At 42.3% G+C, this 22,614-nt stretch overlaps 1 protein-coding gene across 2 annotated transcripts in view; it reads right to left on the bottom strand.

Annotated features, from left to right (window-relative positions):
- LOC133973005 (cytoplasmic dynein 1 intermediate chain 1) overlaps positions 1-22,614 on the bottom strand; it is a 56,992-nt gene that overhangs the window by 20,649 nt on the left and 13,729 nt on the right. For both annotated transcript variants that reach the window (XM_062410660.1, XM_062410661.1), the window contains exons 8-11: positions 9,811-9,906; positions 7,759-7,930; positions 6,416-6,515; positions 5,808-5,933 (exon numbers count right to left, since the gene is read on the bottom strand). In XM_062410660.1, the coding sequence (XP_062266644.1) occupies positions 5,808-5,933; positions 6,416-6,515; positions 7,759-7,930; positions 9,811-9,906 (494 nt within the window). The remainder of the gene's footprint in view (positions 1-5,807; positions 5,934-6,415; positions 6,516-7,758; positions 7,931-9,810; positions 9,907-22,614) is intronic.

Below are 22,614 nucleotides of genomic sequence, written 5' to 3'. Positions count from 1 at the left end.
CTTGCATCCCTTCTCCCTCCTCAGCCTACCCCGCCCCGGCAACCACCTTCCTCCTCCCTCTCTCCCCCCGGCTTTGCTCGTTTATGACACCCCACAGATTTTGTCACTCTGCGGTTTCTGGCAAGGAGAGAGAAATACCAAGCCCAGTCTCCATTTCACCGAGCAAAGAATGAGGGTTTGCCGGAGTGAAAGCACGAGGAGGAGGAGGTTCTCGGAGCACAAACAGGCCTTTCTCCCCCTCTCTCTCTCTCTCTCCCCCCCCCTCTCTCTCTCTCTCCCTCTTTCCCTTCTGCAGCTCCTCTCCCTTTACTTTCCATATCTTGTTTGTTTGCCCGGCTCATATTTTCACTTTTGCTGGTTTGCGGCTTCAATGTTGGATTCATTTTTATAAATATAATGCTTGTTCAACCCTACCACCCAGATCTCTGTTTAATTCGTCTCTGGTACAAATTCTGTTTCAGCAACTAAATCATTTCATCCTTTCAAAATAACTTTTTTGAAAACAGTCTAAAGTTCTCCACAGTGAATATTTCAAGAGCTAATTTAGTTTGTGATTTACGTCTCTCGGGAAGTTTTTCAAAGCTCTTCTCACTAACAACACCATGATCAACAGATACTGTCTGCTTGTGCTGCGACCTATTAATACATGATATAACCAATTAAGTTTGTGTTTCTCTATTTCATTACATGGCGATTTACAAATAAAGTGACGTCAATCAGCAAAGTCAAAGTTGGACAAATTAATCCAGTTCAGGACAAAATTCAACACTCTACGTCTATCTAACACAAGGTGTAAAGTCGCACAACGCTCAACACAAGAGTCTTTGCCAGTCTCTGAAACACACAGTTGTCATTGTCCCATCTGGCAGCCACATGGTTAAATACGAATGCACTCTGAGTACCCATGGGCGTGTGGGTCTTGAGAGAGTTGTGGTCAGGCGCATGTTGTTGGCACATCGCTATGTTGAGGCAGCAGAAAGCTGCAGCACGACTGACAAATATAATCCTGGTCCGAAGTCAGTGACGCAGGATTCCACTGTTTATTTTAAGGACACATTAACAAGATAGAAATATGTGCCTGCAAAATTGCTGGTGTGCAACATGTGCACAACTGTGTGTGTTTGGAATCCTACAGTTGCTGGAGATGGTTTGCTTGGGCACTTTCACTTTGCACATGAGTAGAATTGTTTCCTCTGCAGAGAAGCTTTTTCCTTCTTGCAACCTGGTTAATCTGCCAATAACAGCAATCAACCAATGGGCTTTTAAAGGAATGGGGGATGACACCTTAGGTTATTGGATTTTATGTTAAAAACACAAATGAATAATCAGGCGACTGACAAACCTTTTGAAACATTGCACCTGACACTGCAACCTTGGAGCCAAAATGCACTTGCTCCACGACTTTGAGACCATGTACTTACAGGATTGTAAAAATAGAGCCCTGAATGTTCCTCACCAGTAGCTACATCTGTGTCATATATCACAAATCAAATACAGTCGCACAGTCTTAACCATCTGCTCAGTGAGCACTTGGAGGATTTCTCTGCTAAGCTTTTGGACACAATGCTGCTTCACATGGGTTCCATCTCGGATAAAGCTTGTAAATAATGCTACTGCTTCTTGCTCATTCTCTCTCTGTCTCTCTGTCTCTGTCTCTCTCTGTCTCTCTGTCTGTCTCTCTCTCTCTCTCTGTTCTCTGTCCCTCTCACTCCCTCTCCTCCCTGGCTGTTCCGCTTCTCTTACTCAACCTTTCTGAAAGAGCCAAAGGCCTTCGGAGCGACGCTCGGCAGCGAGATATTAATAAAAATATGACTGAGTCCAATGGGATATGACAGTAGCGGCGGGGGTTGCTGCAGAGAGGCGTGTGGTTTGGGGGTTTCGGCAGAGGTTTTAAGTCAAACAGGCCCTTTAATGTGGTCGGACTCTGTCCACTTGAGAGGCTGGTGTGAAGTTACAAGATTGGACCCAACTGGGATGGGGCGATGATGGGTTCAACTGCCGAGAAGGCCGTGATGTGGGGAAGGCACAGCAGCAGTAGCCCCTTTACTAAAGTACAAACCCAACCCACTCAGTGATGGATCACACACTTCCTCCACTGCATTACAGATCAATGGCTCCTGCAGTGAGGGTCATGAAACTGCCTCCAACCCTTAAGGGGATTATAAAGTCTGTCTTCATACACTAGATACTGTTTAATATCAGACAAAGTTTATTCATTAGGGCCCCTGTATCTCAATGTATTTCTATGGTTCATTTCATGGCATAAACCAGCAAATAATAAAACATACTCAAAAGATATGTTATAACTTGATGATATAAGTTTTACTGTAGGTAAACCTGGATAAATGCAAACCACTGTTAGATATCATTTAAAGTACACTTCATATTTTGTGTCATGCAGAATTATGAAGTTAAATTAGAAATTGGATAAAGAAGATAGAGAAGTATAAAGTAAAAATAATAAGAGCTAAACAGAAAGGAAAGATAGAAATGAATACCTAGCTGTGAACTGTTTATTTTCTGTTCATTTTATATGGGAATTAGATTTGTCAAGAGTTGTTTCCCTGATAATTGCTATAGAATGTAATGTAACAGCACAACGGCAGAATGGCAAAAATATTTGAGCACACTTCCCAGACTGCACTTCACTAAAGTGACTCTGACATTCCTCCAAAAAAACTAAACGAATGCCAGCTTTTAAATAATTTACTTTCCACCACCATGTCAAGAACTATGCTTGGATAAAGTGAAAGGTGACTAATTGTTCTTTGAGAAATAGTTATCTAGTGCCTAGTGGAAACACACAACAATTCTTTCACAGAAGTTAATCTGCATTATTCTGTGTCAAAATACAAATTCAGAAATTGCTCTAACAACTAAAACTACAATGAAAAAATTTCTAAGATCGTCTCATCCCGACAAGACAAATGTCTCCTGTTGGACCAAGACCATTTAAACCCTGGTGAAGTTAAGGAACAATGACAGTTGCTGAGCCCATTCACCCAACAAACACCGACACCCAGTCAAGATAATACTGAAGCTTGACCTCACCAAAACCCTGTCTGTAACATGAAGCCCCATACAAGCCATAGCGTTATACAATCAAGCCCCCGCTGAACCAGACCTCAACCACAAACCCCAACCCTCCAATACCGGCCCAGCACTATCATTCTTCTGTATCTGTACTCCCTTTCTCTTTCAAACACACACACCACAGCTTTTACTCATGTGCGCAATACACACACAAACACGTGCGCAACCTCATGCAGTGGTCAACCCATGTACCTATCTAGCCACCAGATGAAAGCTGCTCCTGTCGGCAAGTCTGGATGAACTACAAAGGTCGCACGGGGCCTACCGACCCAACCCAGGAAAACGTATGTATGCGTGTACCCATAGACTGTATATGAAACCTGTCAGTTTCTATAGAAATAGTATACAACTATAATATTGTCCATGGTCTCAATCGCTAGGTTGAAGTCTTCTCCAATACAGCATTTACTGCGATCATTAGATTCAAATAGACCAGTGGTTCCCAAACTAGGGGTTGGGACCAGCTGAGGGGTCATGAGAAACAGAAAGGGGGTCACAAGATGATTTCCAGAAATCACATACAACGTATAAACAATTCAAAGTAGCGTATTTTAAATGCAATCTGTCAGGAAACACTGCAACATTCTTTTATGTAAAGTCTCTAGGATTGGGCCATGGATGTGGTCTGATTGACAGCTAGTGCTGTCCAATGGGTGCAAGTCACAGGTGTAGGTCGAGTTCAGGCCCACTCCTCCAAATATGGTTACTACTGGTTTCAAAAAAACTAAACGGTGATAGACTAATGCCAAATTCAGCTTTAAAATGTCAGTTAACAAACCAGTGTGTTTCACGGTGGCGGATGCAACTTGCATGTACTGCATGTCTACAGCAAGTGTAGATAGGGATGGGAGGTGGACGGTGAAAATAAAAATAGACAGTAGAGGAAGAGGCCCCCCCAGCGTCCCCCAAAACCTTAAAAGTTAGAACATGCTCACATATTAAGAGCCATTTGATCTGCGGCTAACTAGAGAGCCGCAACCCTGTTTGCAAAGGAAAGTCCTCTCTCCTCTCATCTAACCACTCCTACGTTCCTTTCATCCAAGTCCAGCAACGACAGGAGGAGGCGGGGCTGATGCCCAATGACATTCAACCTCCTCTCTCTCATTTCACATCTCATTATCTTATCCACATCTTATCCTCGTCTGTTTATCCCTGATCTTTTCACAGCCGTCTCTCAACGTCTTATGTTTTATGTTCCTGTTTTCCTGTCATTTACTTCTCTTTCTCCCTTCGTGAACAGACCGTGGCACACTCCCAGGCCGCACTAACTCGCTGACTAACATGTTTGGGTGGGAAAGCGGGGCACTTGAATGTTTCTGTTTTCTTTCAGTCTTTCTTTCTCCTTCGTTTCTCCATCTGATATCAATTCATCCGACGCACACCCTTCCAGTAAACACTCACTCGGAACAAAATGGACTGTGTTCGTACAGAGGTGGTTTGTGTGTGTCAGGACTTCAAAACAAACTACAAGGACGATGTGTCATTCTGTTACAAAATTAAATTTCATCCATCATCCTCTCATCAGTGTGTTTGCACTAACTCTTGTGCACATTGAAGCCCCACTTTAATGATGAGCATTTCATCTGATGCTTCAACACTGACAGTTCCGATATCAGCATCCTCAGAAACAGCACTGTTAATAAAGTCAGATATTCACTGCACAGATTCTGTCAGACAACCACATGGAAAAACTACTGAATCCTTCAGCTACAAGATGCATGGCTGTAATATATACCCAAGACCACATGGATTTCAGCAGCAGCGTAAATTATGGTGCATTGAAAGAATGGAGGCCTTTAAAAATCCATAATGGAGCTGTGCTTGTATGGCGAGCTTTAGATCGAAATATTTGCACGCAGCGTGTGGTCTGCAGGAATATGTGGTTCTCTGTGCATCTAAGAAAAAAGAGAAGAAATCCACTTCCTCTGTGTGAACGAAGCTTGAATGTGCGAGTATGTGGGTGAAGGTCTGACGCCGCCACAGTGATCCGATTGCTTGCGACATTTATACGACTACAGGTGTATTTTCACATCTATGGTGGTTTGCTTGTTTCCAAGTTCGCTTTTTTGGGAAGCAGCACTTCTGACATTAGATGCCGCATCAATGTGGGTGGGCTCACACACACACACACACACACACGCACACACACATACATGTGGCAGCCTGGGATTAGGAAGCGGTAGGCCACATCGTTTTACTACCAAGACGTCTCCATATGGCCTCGCCTGTCTCCTGGGAGCCGTGGAGCCCTCACACCCAGTCCTTCAATCCTCTGTCTCTCCCCCTCTCTCCCTCCTTCCTTCTGCTGTTTTCGAAGTGTCACTTGCTATTTACGTCACACTTGTCAATGAGTTTGTTTCTCACCAAAACCTCAGTTTCTTCCATTACAACTGGTCTCAGGAGGCACTGATCAGAAGTAATCCAGTCTAGGAGGGTCAATGACCGCATGTGGAGGATATCTGCTTTTTTTCGTGCATTATTTTCACTCACAAAGGTTCTGCCATTATAGAGCAGAAAAGAGAAGGAGAGCTGTAGATAACTGGACACTTTTTTCCTCTTTCACAATGTACTGAAGCTCTGTGGCAGTTAAAGTCTCACAATTCAACCCATCTAAAGGGACAAAAAAGGAAATGGCAAACTTCCTGTTCACAGAAACAGGCCATTCCCGTTAAGTTATACAGAATTTTGAAATGTGAGTGAAGTTGGATGAGTACCTGACAGTGAAAGATGTACTCAGGTGTGGCTTTCTTAAATTTGGTGTTCCACACGAGGGCAACACCGTCTGGCTCATGAGGGGCATCTTCATTATTGTTGTAGGAGGCAACCATCAACTCTGGATACTGAGGGAGAGAAAAGGTGTATGTTAATAAATGCAAACAAGTTCATGAAAGAGCTGCTCCCGTGCTCCTCAGTTTCAAAGATTTTAAACTTGATTGTCTGCTTTTATGATGTGATACACACACACAGTAAACTTATACAGTAAACAAAGATGGACGACGTGTGTCTTATTCCTCCCATTGTAGAAAAACTATTTAGGCAAAATATCCTGGATATGAGTGCTGCCATCTTGTGTATTTGAACTTAATTGGAGCCAGAAACATCATTGTGTTTAAATTGACCTAAAACAAAAAATGTCAGATTTTCATGTGTAGTCATGCCCCATCTGCTACCATGGAGGAGGCAGAGTTTGGGATCTTTACTGCAGCCAGCAACCAGGGGGTGTTCGAGTTGATTTGTCCTCACCTCAGTGGAGCCATCATGATGTCCATCTTTATCTACAGTCTGGGATTCAAAGTAACGCACTAAAGGCTGCAGGCTTTACCTGAGGGGACCAGTCGAGACAGGTGACGACGCGATGTTTGGACCAGTGTTCATCATAGAAGAGTCGACTGAAAGAGAGACTGGAGCCACTACCAGAGTCTCTGGAGGCAGAGAGCAGAGAAAAGGGTCAAAAGGTCAAAGGTTACTTCTTGAGCAGACCTGGAGAAAACAGATGTGTTCTAGTCCCACATCAGACACTTGTCAAAGTATGTAAGTAGTTATCCTTTTGTGATCATGGCCTTAATCTACGTGACACAGCGGGACCAACTTGTTTCACTTTATGGATTTCAGGGATCAAGACCTTTAGCGGGGCTCCCTTAGATAAGCCAGCAGTAAACCTTAGGAATTACACATCATACTATGACATTATTTTACTTTTTAATAAAATAACACTGAAACTAGAAACCTATTTTAAAGTGACAATCCAAACATTTAACACATCAAGTTCAGTCTACTCAGCAAGAACTTCTCAGCCTGTATACTGTTGTTGCTGAAGTAGCTTTTTTACTTCTACTGCTCTGATTTTGTCCATTCTTTTTTCATCTGTCCCTTGTGAGTCTCCCAACTTTATAAACATGGATTACTAATTTGCTTAAATACCTCTTTAAAAATGTCTTTCCTCTCAGCACAACAAATTGCATGTTTCAGAAAGTAGAATCTGCCCTGAGGAACTGAGTTCAGAGTTTTTCTGACTGGATTTGTATCACTAGTGCGAACCTTAAACATATCTGTTAACTTAAAAAGTGAAAAGTTCTGGGTCAGTGGTCACAGTAGTAGACGTACCGCTACCACCACAGTTTTTGTCTGTCACCCCAGAAAGAGAGACGTTACCAGAAAAGAAGAAAGAAGAAAGAAGAAAAAAATAAGAAGGGCACTGAAGTTAAGCGCTGGGTCATGGCCTGTTTTAGACATAATCTCTATTTGACCACAGGCTTGATGCTTCTCTGTGGCTGCAGCGGTCAAAGTTGAAGTGAGTCGGTAAAAAAAGCCTTCTTCTGTGGATACTGAACCAGCTTTGCACTTATGACTCTTACAACTTCAACCGCCACATGGATAACATAACATGGAGACGACCCTTCAGATGGCAAGAGGACGATGCTCTTCAGGATGTGATGGTTGTCAGAACACAGGACCTTTTAACCCCCGGAGAGTGTGACATCAGCAAGAAGACATTCATTTTGAAGAACAAAGGAGCCTCGAGGCCCCTGGATGTGAAACCGTGGGTATGAGTCAGTCTCAGTGCATTTTCTCAGTTCGCAGCGTGCAAGTAAACACTCACATGTGCTTACACATCCAAACACATCCTCCCTCCTCCTGTCCCCTCCCCGCCTCCTCCCCGCTCACCCCTCTTTGTCCTCCGGGTCTCGGCCGCTGTAGTCAAAGAAGATGTCGCTGTCTTCGGCCAGAGCTCTCTCCATCACTCGGATGCTGCAGTCAAAGAAACTCTGAAACTCAGAGGAGTGCAGGATCTGCTGCCGCTCTTCCTCTGTCAGCTCCCTCAGCACCGGAAATGAGCCTGATGGAGGGAAGATGGACGCGTACGCATAAGCATGTGAGGGATTTATATTTATAACATACTGAGAGAAAACGAAAATCATTCCACTTAGTGTGACTTTCTTAAAATGTATACATCATCTAAAAGTAAAAAAATCACTAATATATTTGTAGATACATTTCTGATTTACTTACTTAACAACTGACCTGTTTCAGCTCAATTTATTGTTATTTCAGTATATCACCAGGGTTCCTCTTTTGTGGAAGAGCCTATGTAAAGCACTCTCACATGACAGTATTCATTCAAAAATGGCAATGGCTGTGATTGCCTCTTTTATGAGTTTTTCTTTTTTATAATAAGCTTTTCTGTTTCCTAAATTTCATATAATTCACAAAGTTACAAGGTATCATATAATTTCTAGGCATTCCCAAAAATGAACCACTACATTTAAAGTTTAATAAATGTGCCTGAGACTCTGGACTCTGTTACCGTCTGCTTCTAACTCTAAAAGGACAAACATCCTACTGAGAACTACCCTTATATGATCATTTACCAGCTCACAGATGCAGAGCTGTCCCACAGTATTACCTCTGTGCCTGATGTCAGATTAACATTCACTTCATCTCTAACAAAACCAGAATCACATCCAGGACATAATAAACTACAAACAGTTCCCTAATGCACCTTTCCAAATAAAAAACAACAGTAAGAACTTCATAAACAAGAGAAAAACAAAGCCCTCTGAGCGACCCGCCTCCCTTTGAACGTAATGGCTGCACAGCACGCCGTCCCCTTTTTGAAGTCACTGTCCCCAAGCACACATGCAATTCCCTCTTTTTTTACACACACAAACATGCACAGACACACACATATTTTGACCTTTACCCTGCCTCTTGACTTTGATCCCCCCCATCCCTTTGTATTTCTTACGAGTTGTCAGAAAAGACCCAGTGAATCGAGTGGCAGAGATCAAAGGCCAGACCTTCTAATAGGCCCGGATGGAGAGGAGATGGATGACTGTGTGTTTATGAGTGAATGTGTGTATATACATCACTGTGTGCATGTGTGTGTGTGTTTGTGTGATTCAGACAGAGTCACGGATGTGTTTGTGTGGCTGAATATGAATATATCTATCATCACTCAACTCTGTCTTTATTTTTTACCACATGAACCCTCCACATACGCATATTCATACACACACACTCTCTTTCTTTTCCTCTCCACTTTGAAGTGCAGTCGGGGGGAGTGGTCAAGTGACAGGTTTTTAATCAGCGCTGACCCTCACATGCCACGGAGCTGATATGCTGGCCCCGTCTTAACCCCCGGCGCAACATATCCCCACCCTTCCGTCTGATACACCCACTGCCTGGGAGAGGGTGTGACACACGAGTCACCGTGTTTCATGACAGCAATGAGTGAAGACTTAAGAATGATGAATGGGGATGCCTGTAGTGACCATTGACTATATATAAAGATGGAGAACATGAATGATACCATAAAGTGAAGCCAAAGAGTCTCAATTGCCACCTGGTGCCTTGCTGCAGTACAGGTTATGAAAACAGCCTACTACATGTTAGTTGATGGGACATGGATCAAACTAAACAGTTATAAAGTAAAAGATAAAAAATATTGTTTCAAAGATTGTTTCTGTCATGGACCCTGCTACCTGGCTCCATTTCCAGGATATTTTAGCTTCATTTCTGGAAAGCAGGAGGAAGTAGAGCAATCATTATATCCAGTAAATAGCAGTGCCTGAGGCATGAACTGCTTCATATATAAAGTTAGTTTATGAGAGGGAAATACTAGTGAATTTAAGAAAACTTGGACATAATTCCTGAAGTGGTCGACAGAAGTCTGACCTCCGTAGTTTTTATATTTCCATCATCCGTCCGTCCTCGTACCTTCTTTGTTTTCTTTGTTGTCGTCTTCATCCGGCTGCTCTGACTCTGGGCATGGCTTGGCCTCCGTCATCTCCTCATCTTCCTCCTCCTCCTCTACTGTGAGAAGGAAAAAAAAAAAAAACAGAGAGAAAGCTCTCATGTTAATCAACAGCTGTTCCAATTTACCTCGACCTCCTGCTGTGTGCCACCCCCCCCCCCTTACCAAAATAATCATTGCCAGTCTTTCAGTGGCACACCTGACTAACAAACATTCAGTCCAATGGGTTTCATTTACCAACACACACACCCACACACACGCACACATATTTACAAAAACAATATGAAGCACAAACTCAGAATTTCCATCACAGTTGCTAATGTACATTAAGTATACGTTGACTTGGGAGAAGAGGTATCACAGGAAACAAGCCGGGGCCCATTTCCCTGTTGTAGCTGAAGCATGTGTTCACATGGTCCCCATGTGTGGGGAGACTGCACTCATCATGCACGCAAACGAGACGCACACAAAGACACACACAGTCAGAGGGAAAAGTCGGAGTTGTATGCGTTCTCCTATTTCTCTCACCTTTGACCCCAAGCAAAGAGATCCAGTGATGTGTGTGTAAAAGGGGGATTCCCTTTGGATTTCCTCCAATCAGGCTGTGCAATTACACTCCACTTTCCAGGATTTATTGGAAGTGTGTGCGCTGTGTGCTTGGGGTTCAAGTCTGAAGGGTTATTGTCAACATAGGCACCTGCTTGTCAGCTACTGCCCCCAACACCCCTCAGGGTGTGTGTTGGTAACCCTCGCCAACCTCTCCTCCTCTTTTCTGCCGCTCCCCTCCCTCCGAAAAACAGATGCTGAGAGTCAGGGGCCTCTCCGAAGACCTCTTAACACCCTGACACCGTGACCAGACACCTGTGGTCTGCCAACACACATGCTGTACACACACACACATAAGATCTGTTTCTCTCACACACACAGACACACAACCGGGGCCCTCACCCGCAGTGCCAGGGGTGGTGAGGGGTTAACTGGCGCAGGGTCAAGCTGACAACAGTCGCTCAGTCCAGTAAGAGGAAGTGACTACATCACACCCTCAGACGTGTCATGTCTCGCTCTCACACACACAAGCACACACGTCAGGGTGTGTTTAACTCAGTTGGAGTATGGCCTGGGGCACTGTTAAAACCACTCTCTCAAGGGCCTCTCTTGCACCGGATGAACTGTCCATTTATAACTTGTACTCGCCTAAGCTGCTCTTTAAAAGCAACAAATATGATTATAATTGGTTGAACACTTCAGTGAATTCATTATGAATATCGTCGCAATAATTTCTGCCTTCATTTTGGGCTTCCCAGTACTTCGTTCTCTCATCCTGCCTTTGTGTTTTCTTTTGTTTTTCACTTCCAGGCAAACCTTTTGTGATATACGACTTTCATTTTTTGTACTGTGTGTACATAATAAATGACTAAGCTAAATCAAACACATTGCGGCAGGGCCCGGTCCAAGTCGGTGGTTAACAGCCAACTGCAGTGATCCAAACACCAGTGACCCACCAAGAGACCGGAGAGGACCAGACGGGCCGGCTGCCAGACAAGCTCCATGTCGGAGTTGCCAAAACAGACAAGCTGCAGACAGAAACACACAGGAAAACCCGTCTTTGGAGCTCTCCCCCTGTGTTCATCACAATTACAATCTCCTTGACAGAGGTTTTTGTCATCTATCAGTCATGACTCCCCTCAACAAACGCTGGTTATTAATCTGCAAAGATGTGGAAAAAGCAAATGGATTCCCACTAACAAACATGCATTAGACACAACTTAAATTCTATTCGGCTCGATTCTGCTTTCATGACCTTACGTGACCAGTCCGGTGGTTGGAATGTGTGGTGATGAGGATGGGAGGAGCGTGAGCAGAGGAGAGAGAGAGAGAGAGACCACATTGAGGAGCGGTCAAACTGTCAGCCCCCGGGACCACAGGACTGTGGAGCAAGGCAGCGTGATTCATGGCCTATGGGTTACCTCACTAAGGAGAGACGGTCCAATTCCCGTACGGAGATACTGCTGATGTTGCTGCCAGTGGCCATGCATCAACTTGTTCTGTCAGTCACGCACCAAAAATATCCCTGCAAACTGCTTTGAATGGAACTTTTCAGAGATGCTTTTCAGTGTGTGCTCAAAGTAAAGCCCAAACGTCTGTATGTTGCGGTAAATGATACTGGAAAAAGGGGCTTATGGGTAAGAGAACAAAACTTTATGCAAAACGTGCATGCAAACACACACAGAGAGGCACTGCAGGGTTTCCTGTCGAGCTGCAAAAGAAGCAGGGAAGGGAATTCAAAAGAGACAATCTTCCACAGTTTGAGTGTGTCTGTCACTGCTTGTCTGCGGGTTCACTCTCTGACTGCACACTATCCTGTTTCCACCTCATTCCAGTCACGGGAAGCTTTCTCTTTCCACCTGCTGCTTAATACCGCTTCTCTCTGCAGGACAACAGGTTAACCGGTCTCCTCCCCCTCGCCACAGACGGGGGGTCCAGCTTGATGAAACGCGACTTGGGGGCTGCTGTTCTGGCCGGCTACACGCCCGGGGTAATGATATCCTCGGTAGCCCCGGGGCCAGCGCGTCTGGCTGCCTCAATCTTCCCCTGGCTGCTTCCTCATGCTGACCAGGCCAGGTAAATTCAGCACATTCTGGCAGGAATGCAGACACACACTCACAGTGTGGAGGTACAAACACACACACACCAAGGTGTAAAGGTGTGTGTAAATGTACAAACACAATCTGAGGCTTATCCACATAAATGTCTAAATGTCACTGTTTATAGTAAGTAGTGCAGTGTCCGTCTGTTTGCTCGACTTGTGGAAACGCTGGTCGCAGCTTTATTTGAAATATCACCTCCACTACATGTATTTCACTCGGGCAGACTCATAGCAGCAAAGTCCCAACTCCATGTTAGTCCGTCAGCACTGTGCAGTCACAGTGGTGGTCCTGATAGGGTCTGTGTCAAACACCTTCTGATTACAACACTTTTATTCTGGTTTCATTTCCAAAGAAAGTGCTGCAAATATACATCAGGCATCTTTTCATGCTCCCCTGCAAAGAGTGTAATTGTGTGATTTAAAAATTGGTTTTCCTCCTGGTTACAGAGTGTAGAGCTTGACTTGGTGCCTTGTTACATTACATGTCATTTAGCTGACGCTTTTGTCCAAAGCGACTTCCATTTTAAGAACACTCAGTATTTTTGAGGGGCCATTTTCGGGGCTCAGTATCTTGCCAAGGACACTTTAGACATGCAGATGGGAAAGAGTGGGATTTGAACCAGCAACCTTCTTGTTGCAGAACACCCGCTCTATCCCCTAGGCCACGCTCTCCCCATGTCCCAATGTCCTTCACAATGCTTGATCAGTCAATGAGTCAGATGCACTTGAGTCCATTTTTAGTGCAATTAAGACCATGATTCTGTCACTGGCAGAACGGTTGTTAACCACTGCTGGAAATGTGCTTCAGCTCATGTTCAGCAATCGACCACCCTCTCCCTTCTTAATGAAGTCTCCCAATCGGGTTTGCCACTTGTTCAGACAGTTTCTTTCCATGTCCAACCCAGGCCAAAGAAAGCTGAGGTGCTTCACAGGAGAACCGGGGGGGGGTCAGATCCGCTGTGAGATGACCTACATGGAGGAATTGGAAGCAGGAGAAACAAACCTGAGCAGGTAAATACTAGATAGATATAAACCTCTGTTTATATATGAATTGTATTATTAGGGCCCGAGAACTGACAGGCACTGACGGACAGTGAGGCCCTATTGAAATTGTAATATAAATTATAGTTGTATATCAAAATGTATGACTCCAAGCACCTCATAATTGAAAATTAGCACAATGAGTAATTAAGGATTCTTACAGTTTTGTAGGGATTTTTACATTATTGAAGATGGAGTCAGTGAGTCTGTTTTTGTGCAAATGTTCATGAATGATTAAGTGATATAATTGCTTAAGTAGCCAGATTTTCTAGTCAATTAATTTTGCTTCAATTTCATGAATTAAAATGCATAACTGATCATATAGTTAATTGTATCAAATACAAAGTTGATTGCATCATATTTCATGGAATGAAAAGTATACTGTACAACAACAGTAAACTATGTTGTACTAATATATGTGTGATCATTCTGTAGATTGACTTATATATATATATATATATATATATATGTATATGTATATGTATATGTATATGTATATGTATATATGTATACTTTATAATCATGTTTTCTTGGCCAGTAGGATCATGGTTGTTTTTCTTATGGACCACGAGTAGAGTGAAAGAGTTCAGGTGAGAGTAATGTGCTGATGTGTTTCTGAAATAAAGAAAAACAGATTTAATGAAGACTGATGCACTGCTGAGACTTTCATTATCATGTATTATTTCACAGTGGGCAGCTACTATCGAGCATGTGGAGGAAAGACACTGACAGCATATAAAAGACGTACACTATCTTCTGCTTCCCTTTGCCTAAAGGACAATGAGGTCGGTGTGTGTGTGTGTCACGACAATAATGCGTTACCATGTGCTCTGTTTGTTAAAGATCAAAGCAGTTTGCTAACCCTTTATTCTGAACGCAACCCACAGTGAGTGTGAGTGTGCTGAAATGTGTTGCACAGGGGTTGGCATGTTTATCAAAGAACTGAGGGTGTGTGTGTGTGTGTAGACGGAGGGATGAGACCAGGTTTGTCATCGGCTGCATCACAGGAGTGGAGCTGCAGATTTATCATATCGGTATGGAGGTGACTGCTCAACTGAGTCACAGCCGATCAAAGTTGACAGTGCTCATAATCTTGTATAGATTTCTATGATATTAATCACAAAGACAGAGAGACATTGATAAGAGAGAGGGGAGGCGTTGAAAAAAGCAGTTAGTGGGACACAACAGAGAGATCCGGCAGGATATTGGGGGATCCCACGCACTGGGAATAACCCTATAATATCATATATGGGCACACAAAAACACACACACACACACACACACACACACACACACACACACACACACACACACACACACAAACACACACACTTAGAGTTCGCAGGGGTTCTGGGAGGATGACTGTTGAGCAGACCACAACACAAGCACTATGCAGAGGAGTAGGAGGAGATCGACAAGACTTGAAAGGATCCTCTAATGTGGGCCTGGCACGACACACACACACAAACACACACTCACACACACGCACACACAAACCCAACTCTTTTTGTCACAGAAAGACACAACACACATACTCCCACTACATTCACTTCACCTCTCTATATGTTACAAATGACCTGGGGCATCAGGGGAATTCTCTCACTTTTATTCGTCCCACCTCCAGTAATGTTATCCTTGTTATCCAATTACCAAGAAAAAAAGGAAAATGATAGAAGCACATTGATTTTACATGACTGATAAATGATGTCGGTCAGAAATAAAATTACGCAATCTTAAAATAAATAAAATGTGATATCTGATAGGCCTGTAGGAAATTTCTCCTCACATCGGGCGTTATTTTTGGCCGGAAAAATCAGTGCTCATCAACACAAAAACTGCTGTCATCTCTAAACAGAAGATCGCTGGACATACAAAGCATAAATCTTCACAATCCTTGTTCATTAAGGCAGAACAATCCTGTTTTCACACATCTGGAACAAACTTACAGGTCATTAAGAGTAAAAACCCAGAGATTAAAATAAACGCCTCACTTCATTCATCATTATTTTGAAGGTTAAGCCAGTCATACTTTAGGCATGCCTTCTACCTACTGAAAAGTGTCGTAGTGAACTGTCCCGAGCATTGACACGGGTCTCTATAGTCTGTGTTAATATTGATGTCTCAATTAAAACTTAAAATCTTTCTTAACACAGAGGGACAGACAATCTGTGAGTCAGACTGGACAGCAAATTGATGGGTTAGACGAAGCTTTGCCCTAAGTTTGAACAGACTTTCTCAGAAATCTTCAATTGCTTGTAAATAATATATTTTGTCCCCATAGAGTGTTTTATAATTTATTTAGTTTAAAGAGCAAAGAGAAAATCCTTAAACTGTCTTGCACAAATAATCCTCATAAACCTGTTAATTAAGGTCGAATGATAAAAGATCAAATTAACACAATATCATTTTATTAAATAGCAATAACACAAATGAATTATGCATCACACCAGCACGGTGAGAAGCACAACACGTATCATTGTTTTGAATGTTTTAAAGTCATTTTCTGCACAAAAAGAAGTGTCTGAACTCACACGTATAGCTTGCAACAAATCAACTTTTTAAATTTACCATAATAACTATCAATATCGACTGATCAACATTTTTGGCCCCATCACCAAGTCCTACTCTAAATTCACTTTGTTAATTTTATTCCTTTTTTTCCATTAGGTTTAATAGGAAAATAATATTTAAAATTCAGCGTGGTTCATCAAGTCATGATTGCCACAGTAGGGGTAAAAGTATAAACACACATTAGCAGCGAGACCTGATGTGAAAGCGGTGAGGTTAAAAACCGCAGGATGATTTAAGATTAATGCATCTCTTCACCACACTGATCAAACAGTGCGTGTGTGTTTGTGCACAGCCGGGTCCACACCTTGTGCAGACGCATGCCCACACATAATCAGCTGTTATTAATGCAGCCCATTCAGGCCTTTGGGGGGGTGCGGCAAGCCTCGCTCTGTGCTGTGGGTGCAGTGAGAGCAGATTCACTGCCCCTATCTTTCTCTCCTTCAGTCTCCTCCTCACTCACCCACCCCCCTCTCCTCGAGCCGTGCCACCCGGGCTTGGCCCCGACCCAGACCCACATCTTTAAAGTGAGCCATCATGCCATGCCACGCCGCGCTGAGCCTGGCCGCAAGGCCCTGATTAAAAACCATGACTTCAAACTTTCCAAACTGTCAAATACCCAGTCAGAGGGAGAGAGAGAGACGGACCGACAGAAAGAAAGTCTTACATGAAATCAAAAAATTCTTATACAGCATCAACTCGCTTTACTGCGCATCATCTGAGCAGGAATTTGTGTCGCTCAGAAACAACAATGTTCTCATCTGGATGTGTGGCTCGCATGGCGATTGGTGGTTTGTGTTTGCCACTTGGATGACGACGGTGTTTCATTTTGTTTTAAAGAGAGACGCACAAACACATGGGACAAACAGCTTTTAATGGCCTGTTAGACGTTGATGCTTGGGGGTTGAATACTTCTGAATTGTACAAATATATACAACTGCTTCCACAGCACCTCAGCAACACATCCAATAAATAAACAGCATATTCTCAGGAAAAGGAACCCAATTAGGGAAAGAAAAGACTTCTTTTAAATCCTGTGAAATTTTGTCAATTAAATTAAGACTTCTTATGAGATATGTTTGTGCATAAGTTTGAAATTATTTGGAAAAAGTGCAATGTTATTTCTTTGATACTTATTTCTATAGCAAAACTGTCAACCTCATTCTAAGACTGAGAGCGCCATAAAGTATATAATCACGTATATGTGCTAAGAGTGCTCCCTGCTGGAGAGTTGCAGAATAGCAGACAACACTGCTGTAAAGCAGAAAACCAGCATAATGATCAAATTTCCCTTCAATCAACTGTCAAGCTGTAAACTTACAATGACGTCGAAATAGGTCAGATGCAGTTGCAACTTGAACAGAGTGAGTTGATTTTGAAGCCTGGTGAGTTTCCACTATGACTTAAGAACAAATTGGCTTGTTAGAAGATTAAATATTTACTTTCACCTGACAAATAAAGTTAGTGATTTTTTAAATAAAATGTCTATATTTAAAAGAAACAATTCCTCAGGGTGTCACAAGCTAGCATTGAAATGGTTAATAGCCATCAGACCAAAACAGCTGAAGTGAAGCAGTGCTATGAGCTGCAGGCTAACTGTGGCAGTGAACCGCTACCCTCTCAAATGAAAACCCCTGGAGAGTCGAAAGGATCTCGGAGTACAAGGGAGACCACCCAGGGAAAGGTTCATGCCCCACTGTTGTTTTACACACACGTAAAAAATGCAACGAGGGGGGAGAGGGTTGGGCGCACATGTCAAAAAGTCAAGTTCAACAAAACACAAGGGAGAGGAGGAGAAAAAAAAGAAAGAAAACAGTCGAAGGAGTTAAAAAGAAAGAAAGCAACACGTGAAACTGTATTCCTACTCATCTCGAGCACTCATCAGATGGCAAATGTTACTCTGGTTGATGGTCATTTTGCCAAAGAGAGAAAGAAAGCCAGGGGGAGGGAGATGAAGAAAGGGCTCATGTACCTTATTATACGGTGGTCATAGGGGAAAATTGCAATCATCTGTGACTCATTTGGAATACCTTACGCACTGCGAAAGACATTATTTTCCTCTAATATCAAGAACTTCTCTGGGCTTCGGCTGCCACGGCCGTTTTTTGTCAGAAACCGCTTGGGACCCTGCATCAATTTTGGGGAGTGAAACAGGAGAGAGGACTGCGCCCTTTAGAGTTTGATGACGGTGAAACTGAACTCTGAGACGTTTTATGAAGCGAGAAAGTGATAAGCGCTGGCCGATTATGTTTGTCTGCAGGGAACAGATGAGGGGAGAACCTAATGGCAAAGCCTAAATCTCACATGAAGCAGAGGAAAGTGTGTGTAACATGTTTGTATAGAATATGTGGCACAGTATCGATGGACCCAAAAGTCGCCAGAAACATTAAAAGATAATTCTTATATCTGCTTTCAACATAGGAATTTAGAGCTAAACAACTGAGTACATTTTGTTCAAGGTCTTCTAGGTACACTCACTACAGTTATTCTCTACATGGATTGAGCCTCTCACAATGCACACACACACACACACACACACACACACACACACACACACACACACACACACACACACACACACACACACACACACACACACAGACACACACCTTCGGTCCTGTTGTACCCGCCTGGCTGGAACAACAAGGCAAGCACTGAGGCAAGCACTTCCATATGTGGCTACGCACACATCGTATATATATATGCACATACACAGACACATACAGCAACGTATTAGTACCTCGCCATGAGAAACACACACTCATGCAACCACATTCCTCCCTTCAGGACCTTGAAGACTCTGCCCGCAAAACCCCTCAGTCATGTCGGTTTCATGCAGACCGGGAGTGTGTTACATTCACTGTTTTATATGAATGCCTCGTTGCTTCGGTGGATTGTAGAAAATGCCAAAGACAGACGGACACAGGGGTAAATTGGCAGAGAGAACTTAAAGGACCTGGGCTTCAGGAGTTGTGAGTGTCTGTTGTGAGGCACAGACCCACACGGAAATTCTTTCCTTCTCCGAGCTCTGGAGTAGGAGACAAAACATATCAGCTACATTCAGGTCTAACTGTAAACAAGCCTCACATTACACAGATATGTCATGAATAACAATAAGAAAAAAAGTGTTTTGAATGTTTCTTTGTGTTTCTGAGAATGTTGGAAAATACATATATCTGTTTATTTATATTCAACATATTCTATTTAAGTTGAGAGTTTATGAACATTCTGACGTTTAGGCTTTATTTGTTTGATTTGTGGAGTAAATGTATGTGTTGAATATTTGGTGTATGTGTATCATGTTTGGTGAATGGTTGATGTGTGTATATATTGAGAAATCTTAACATAATATAATAATTTGGAAAAAGAAAATAGCAAAAATTGCAAATTTAGCTTGAATTTAGTGTATTTAAGGTTTTGTTGCGTTAACAAAATTTCTAATTATATAATAAATATATATATAGTTTTATAGGGACTGTGCTGAGCAGAGCAGACAATACGGTTGAATGTCATGTCAATGTGTCTTTTTCTCGACATCTCATATGCTCCTTGTAAGGTCCCAAACACTTGGTTTACATGGAGGCTGTAAACAAAACGTTTAGTATATATGATTTCAGAGCATTAAAACACCTCGACAACTCTTTACAATTTTTGCATAATAACAAAGACATCAGAAAAATGGCGTTCACGTGAATTCTCGAAATCGAATTTTTCTAATTATTCTGATAGCACCTGAGATAAATTAACTCTAGATATAAATACAAAATTAGGTAGAAACCTGTTCCTCTGTTATGCCGAACATTAGACAAACTCATATGTGTGACACCAAACATTCAATAACCTCCCGCTTTAAACCCATTAAACTCAAGTAGAGAGGAATTTCAGACATGAAAGGATTGCTGTATTTTTGGTGCCAATTTTAAATCTACTTCTAGTGGATTAAATCTAAAAGGAAATTTTTGTACAAGTGACCTGCTGAATCACATTTAATATTTAAAGGGGGGAAAAAAACACCAAAGTAAACACTCTAATTGGACCAATGTGCTGCCAATGGTCAGGATCATTTCACAAATTTCCAGCTTTGTTTCTTAACTGCTCCATTATGGGATTGTGTAAAGTTCAGGTGGTTGTGCGTGTGTGTGTCAATGTGTGCGTGACCACGATTGCAGGTTCACATGTGTATCTTTCTGAGGATGCGCGCATGCTTGTTTATTCCCATGTTTGTTATTCTGCACTCCTGCATTTACATTTATGAATTTGTTTGCTTATGTGTGTATGTGTGTGTGCATTCGAAAGACTGTGTGTCTTTTTCAGATGAGTACTTGGAAATTGGTTTTCTCTTGCAATTAGAGGCCATTACCAGTCCACCACAAGTCCAAAAGAAAGCCTCTTATTGCAGTAAATATACTTAAGTGAATTACTGACCAACTATATACTCAGAGTGTGCAGACCTTGAAAACTAATGACTCGGAAAATACTACAGGGGGAGAGGGAGAGATAGAGTTATGCACATAGCATTGCATTTAGACACAGAGAGATTTTACCCGCACACTCTTGACCCTGTGAACTTTTAACCTTCACAACGGGGTTTTCCAAAGTTGCAGCATCAATTTGGACACAAACACACAAAAAGTTGTATATGTGAAGGCCTACTTGTGGTACACTGTGAGCAATTACAGCGGCAATATCAAAACTGCTGGATCATCGGTGGGCCGTCTTTTTTCCGAAGGTTCCTCCCCTCTTTACTTTCTCTCCTTCTCCTTTCCTTCTCTCCATTTCTTTTGCTACCTTTCCACTGAGGCCTATTATGGCTCTGTCAAGGCTCCACTGAGCGAGAATCAATTTACTACACCCATGCCAACCTGCACACATGTGGACGTGCACAAGTACACTCACAAAATGGCCACAATCCCCTTGACCTTTCCTGATCTTGCCAACATCTCAAGTGGGCGCACGCACACACGCACACACGCACGCACAGATGGTTATCTTCAGATTGAGATCAGTAAAGTAAGGGTGGGTTTGTTCGAGGCGAGCACTGACTCTGACTCTGTACATGGCCAAGTCGGACTGGCTGGTCCACAGTAACAGTAACAGGGAGGGAGACAGAAAGGTTGTCCACACTTTAAGGAAATTATGCGACATTTCACCCCCTGCTCCCCCATGAACAGTCTCTGCAACTTGGCCCTAGTTCTTCTGTAGTATTAGACAAGAATTGAGTTGGACATCTAAACTGCTGTGGTTAAATATTAAACATGAGAGAGGGGTTCCCAGTCATAGTGAAACTTTCTAAAATAAAAAAGTAAATAAGAACAAAAGCAGCATATTTTTTTCATTAAGCATGTTGCACATCTAGGTCTGTCATTACAAAGTTGAAGGCCTGGCCCAAATTTTTGGGATTGACCAAAAATTGAATGATGGTATTAGAACGTTCTAAAATAGCCTTAGTGGAATGACACCAATCTGTTTAAATATAGGTTCTAGTTTTTTCCATTTTAAAGAAAAAATGATTTAACATATTTCTACAATAATTGCTTTGTTTTATAATAACTGAAATAAGAACGTTTCCTTTTTTGCATCTTCTTAAATCTGTATTAATCGATTTTGGCTGCCCAGGAGCAGCACATTGAGATAATAAAGACAACACTGACTTCTTATCAACTTTAAAAAAAGTATTGGACAAAGTTTTATACACCAGTTCCAGCAGATGAAGGAGAAAAATCTAATAAAAAAAAGTAAGTTTTAACTATTTTTTTTATTATATTCAGAATTCTTTGTGACTTCTTCATGAGGTGACTTAGCATATGACAACATATGATAGGGAATTTATATGATCAATATAAGCTTTGGATTGTGTCTTTAGCATTATTATTTGTGGCTATAACATGGAAAAAGCGTTTTCGGGCCGTATTTCTGTTGACCTTGACCTTGAGGTTTAAAAACAACACCCTGCTTCTGCCTGGGCCAGCTCACAGGGAAATACAAATCCAATTTGAGTATTACTGTAGCCATAAAAGTGCAGTGTACCGTGTCTCTCTTAAATAATTTCATATATGTGGTTGTATATGGTCCCAGGATTTATCCTCCTCAACAGCACAGAGAGAAAGATGGGTCTTTATGTCAGAATGACAGTTTGGGGTTAGCTCTACCTGCCAGCGCTCCCAAACTATGCTGTGTTTCCTGCCTTCATTTCTGTCTCTGTCTTCTGTCACTGATATAAAATTCTGAAATGTTTCACTTGGGATCTACCGAGATATGAAAATGTTGTCATTGATTATCGTGAACATTGGGAATCAATTTATCCAGTATCTGTCGACAGTGACACATTTTGATGAAATGTAGGCTCTGTGTTTATTTTTATATTTTTATATTCTTCACAACCTAAAGGTCAGACATGAGTCTAATTGGCAACATCAACCTTGCAACAAGGTAACAGCCCTTTAAAAAATGTTATAACTTTCTTCATCATCTTCTTTGGGCGAACTCGTCTTCTCTTAGGGGCCAATGGCAT

This window comes from Platichthys flesus, chromosome 17, assembly GCF_949316205.1.
Source record: "Platichthys flesus chromosome 17, fPlaFle2.1, whole genome shotgun sequence".
NCBI classification, from domain to species: Eukaryota; Metazoa; Chordata; class Actinopteri; order Pleuronectiformes; family Pleuronectidae; genus Platichthys; species Platichthys flesus.
Note: the sequence above shows the minus strand (reverse complement) of the source record. Positions and strands in the feature narration are given on the sequence as shown.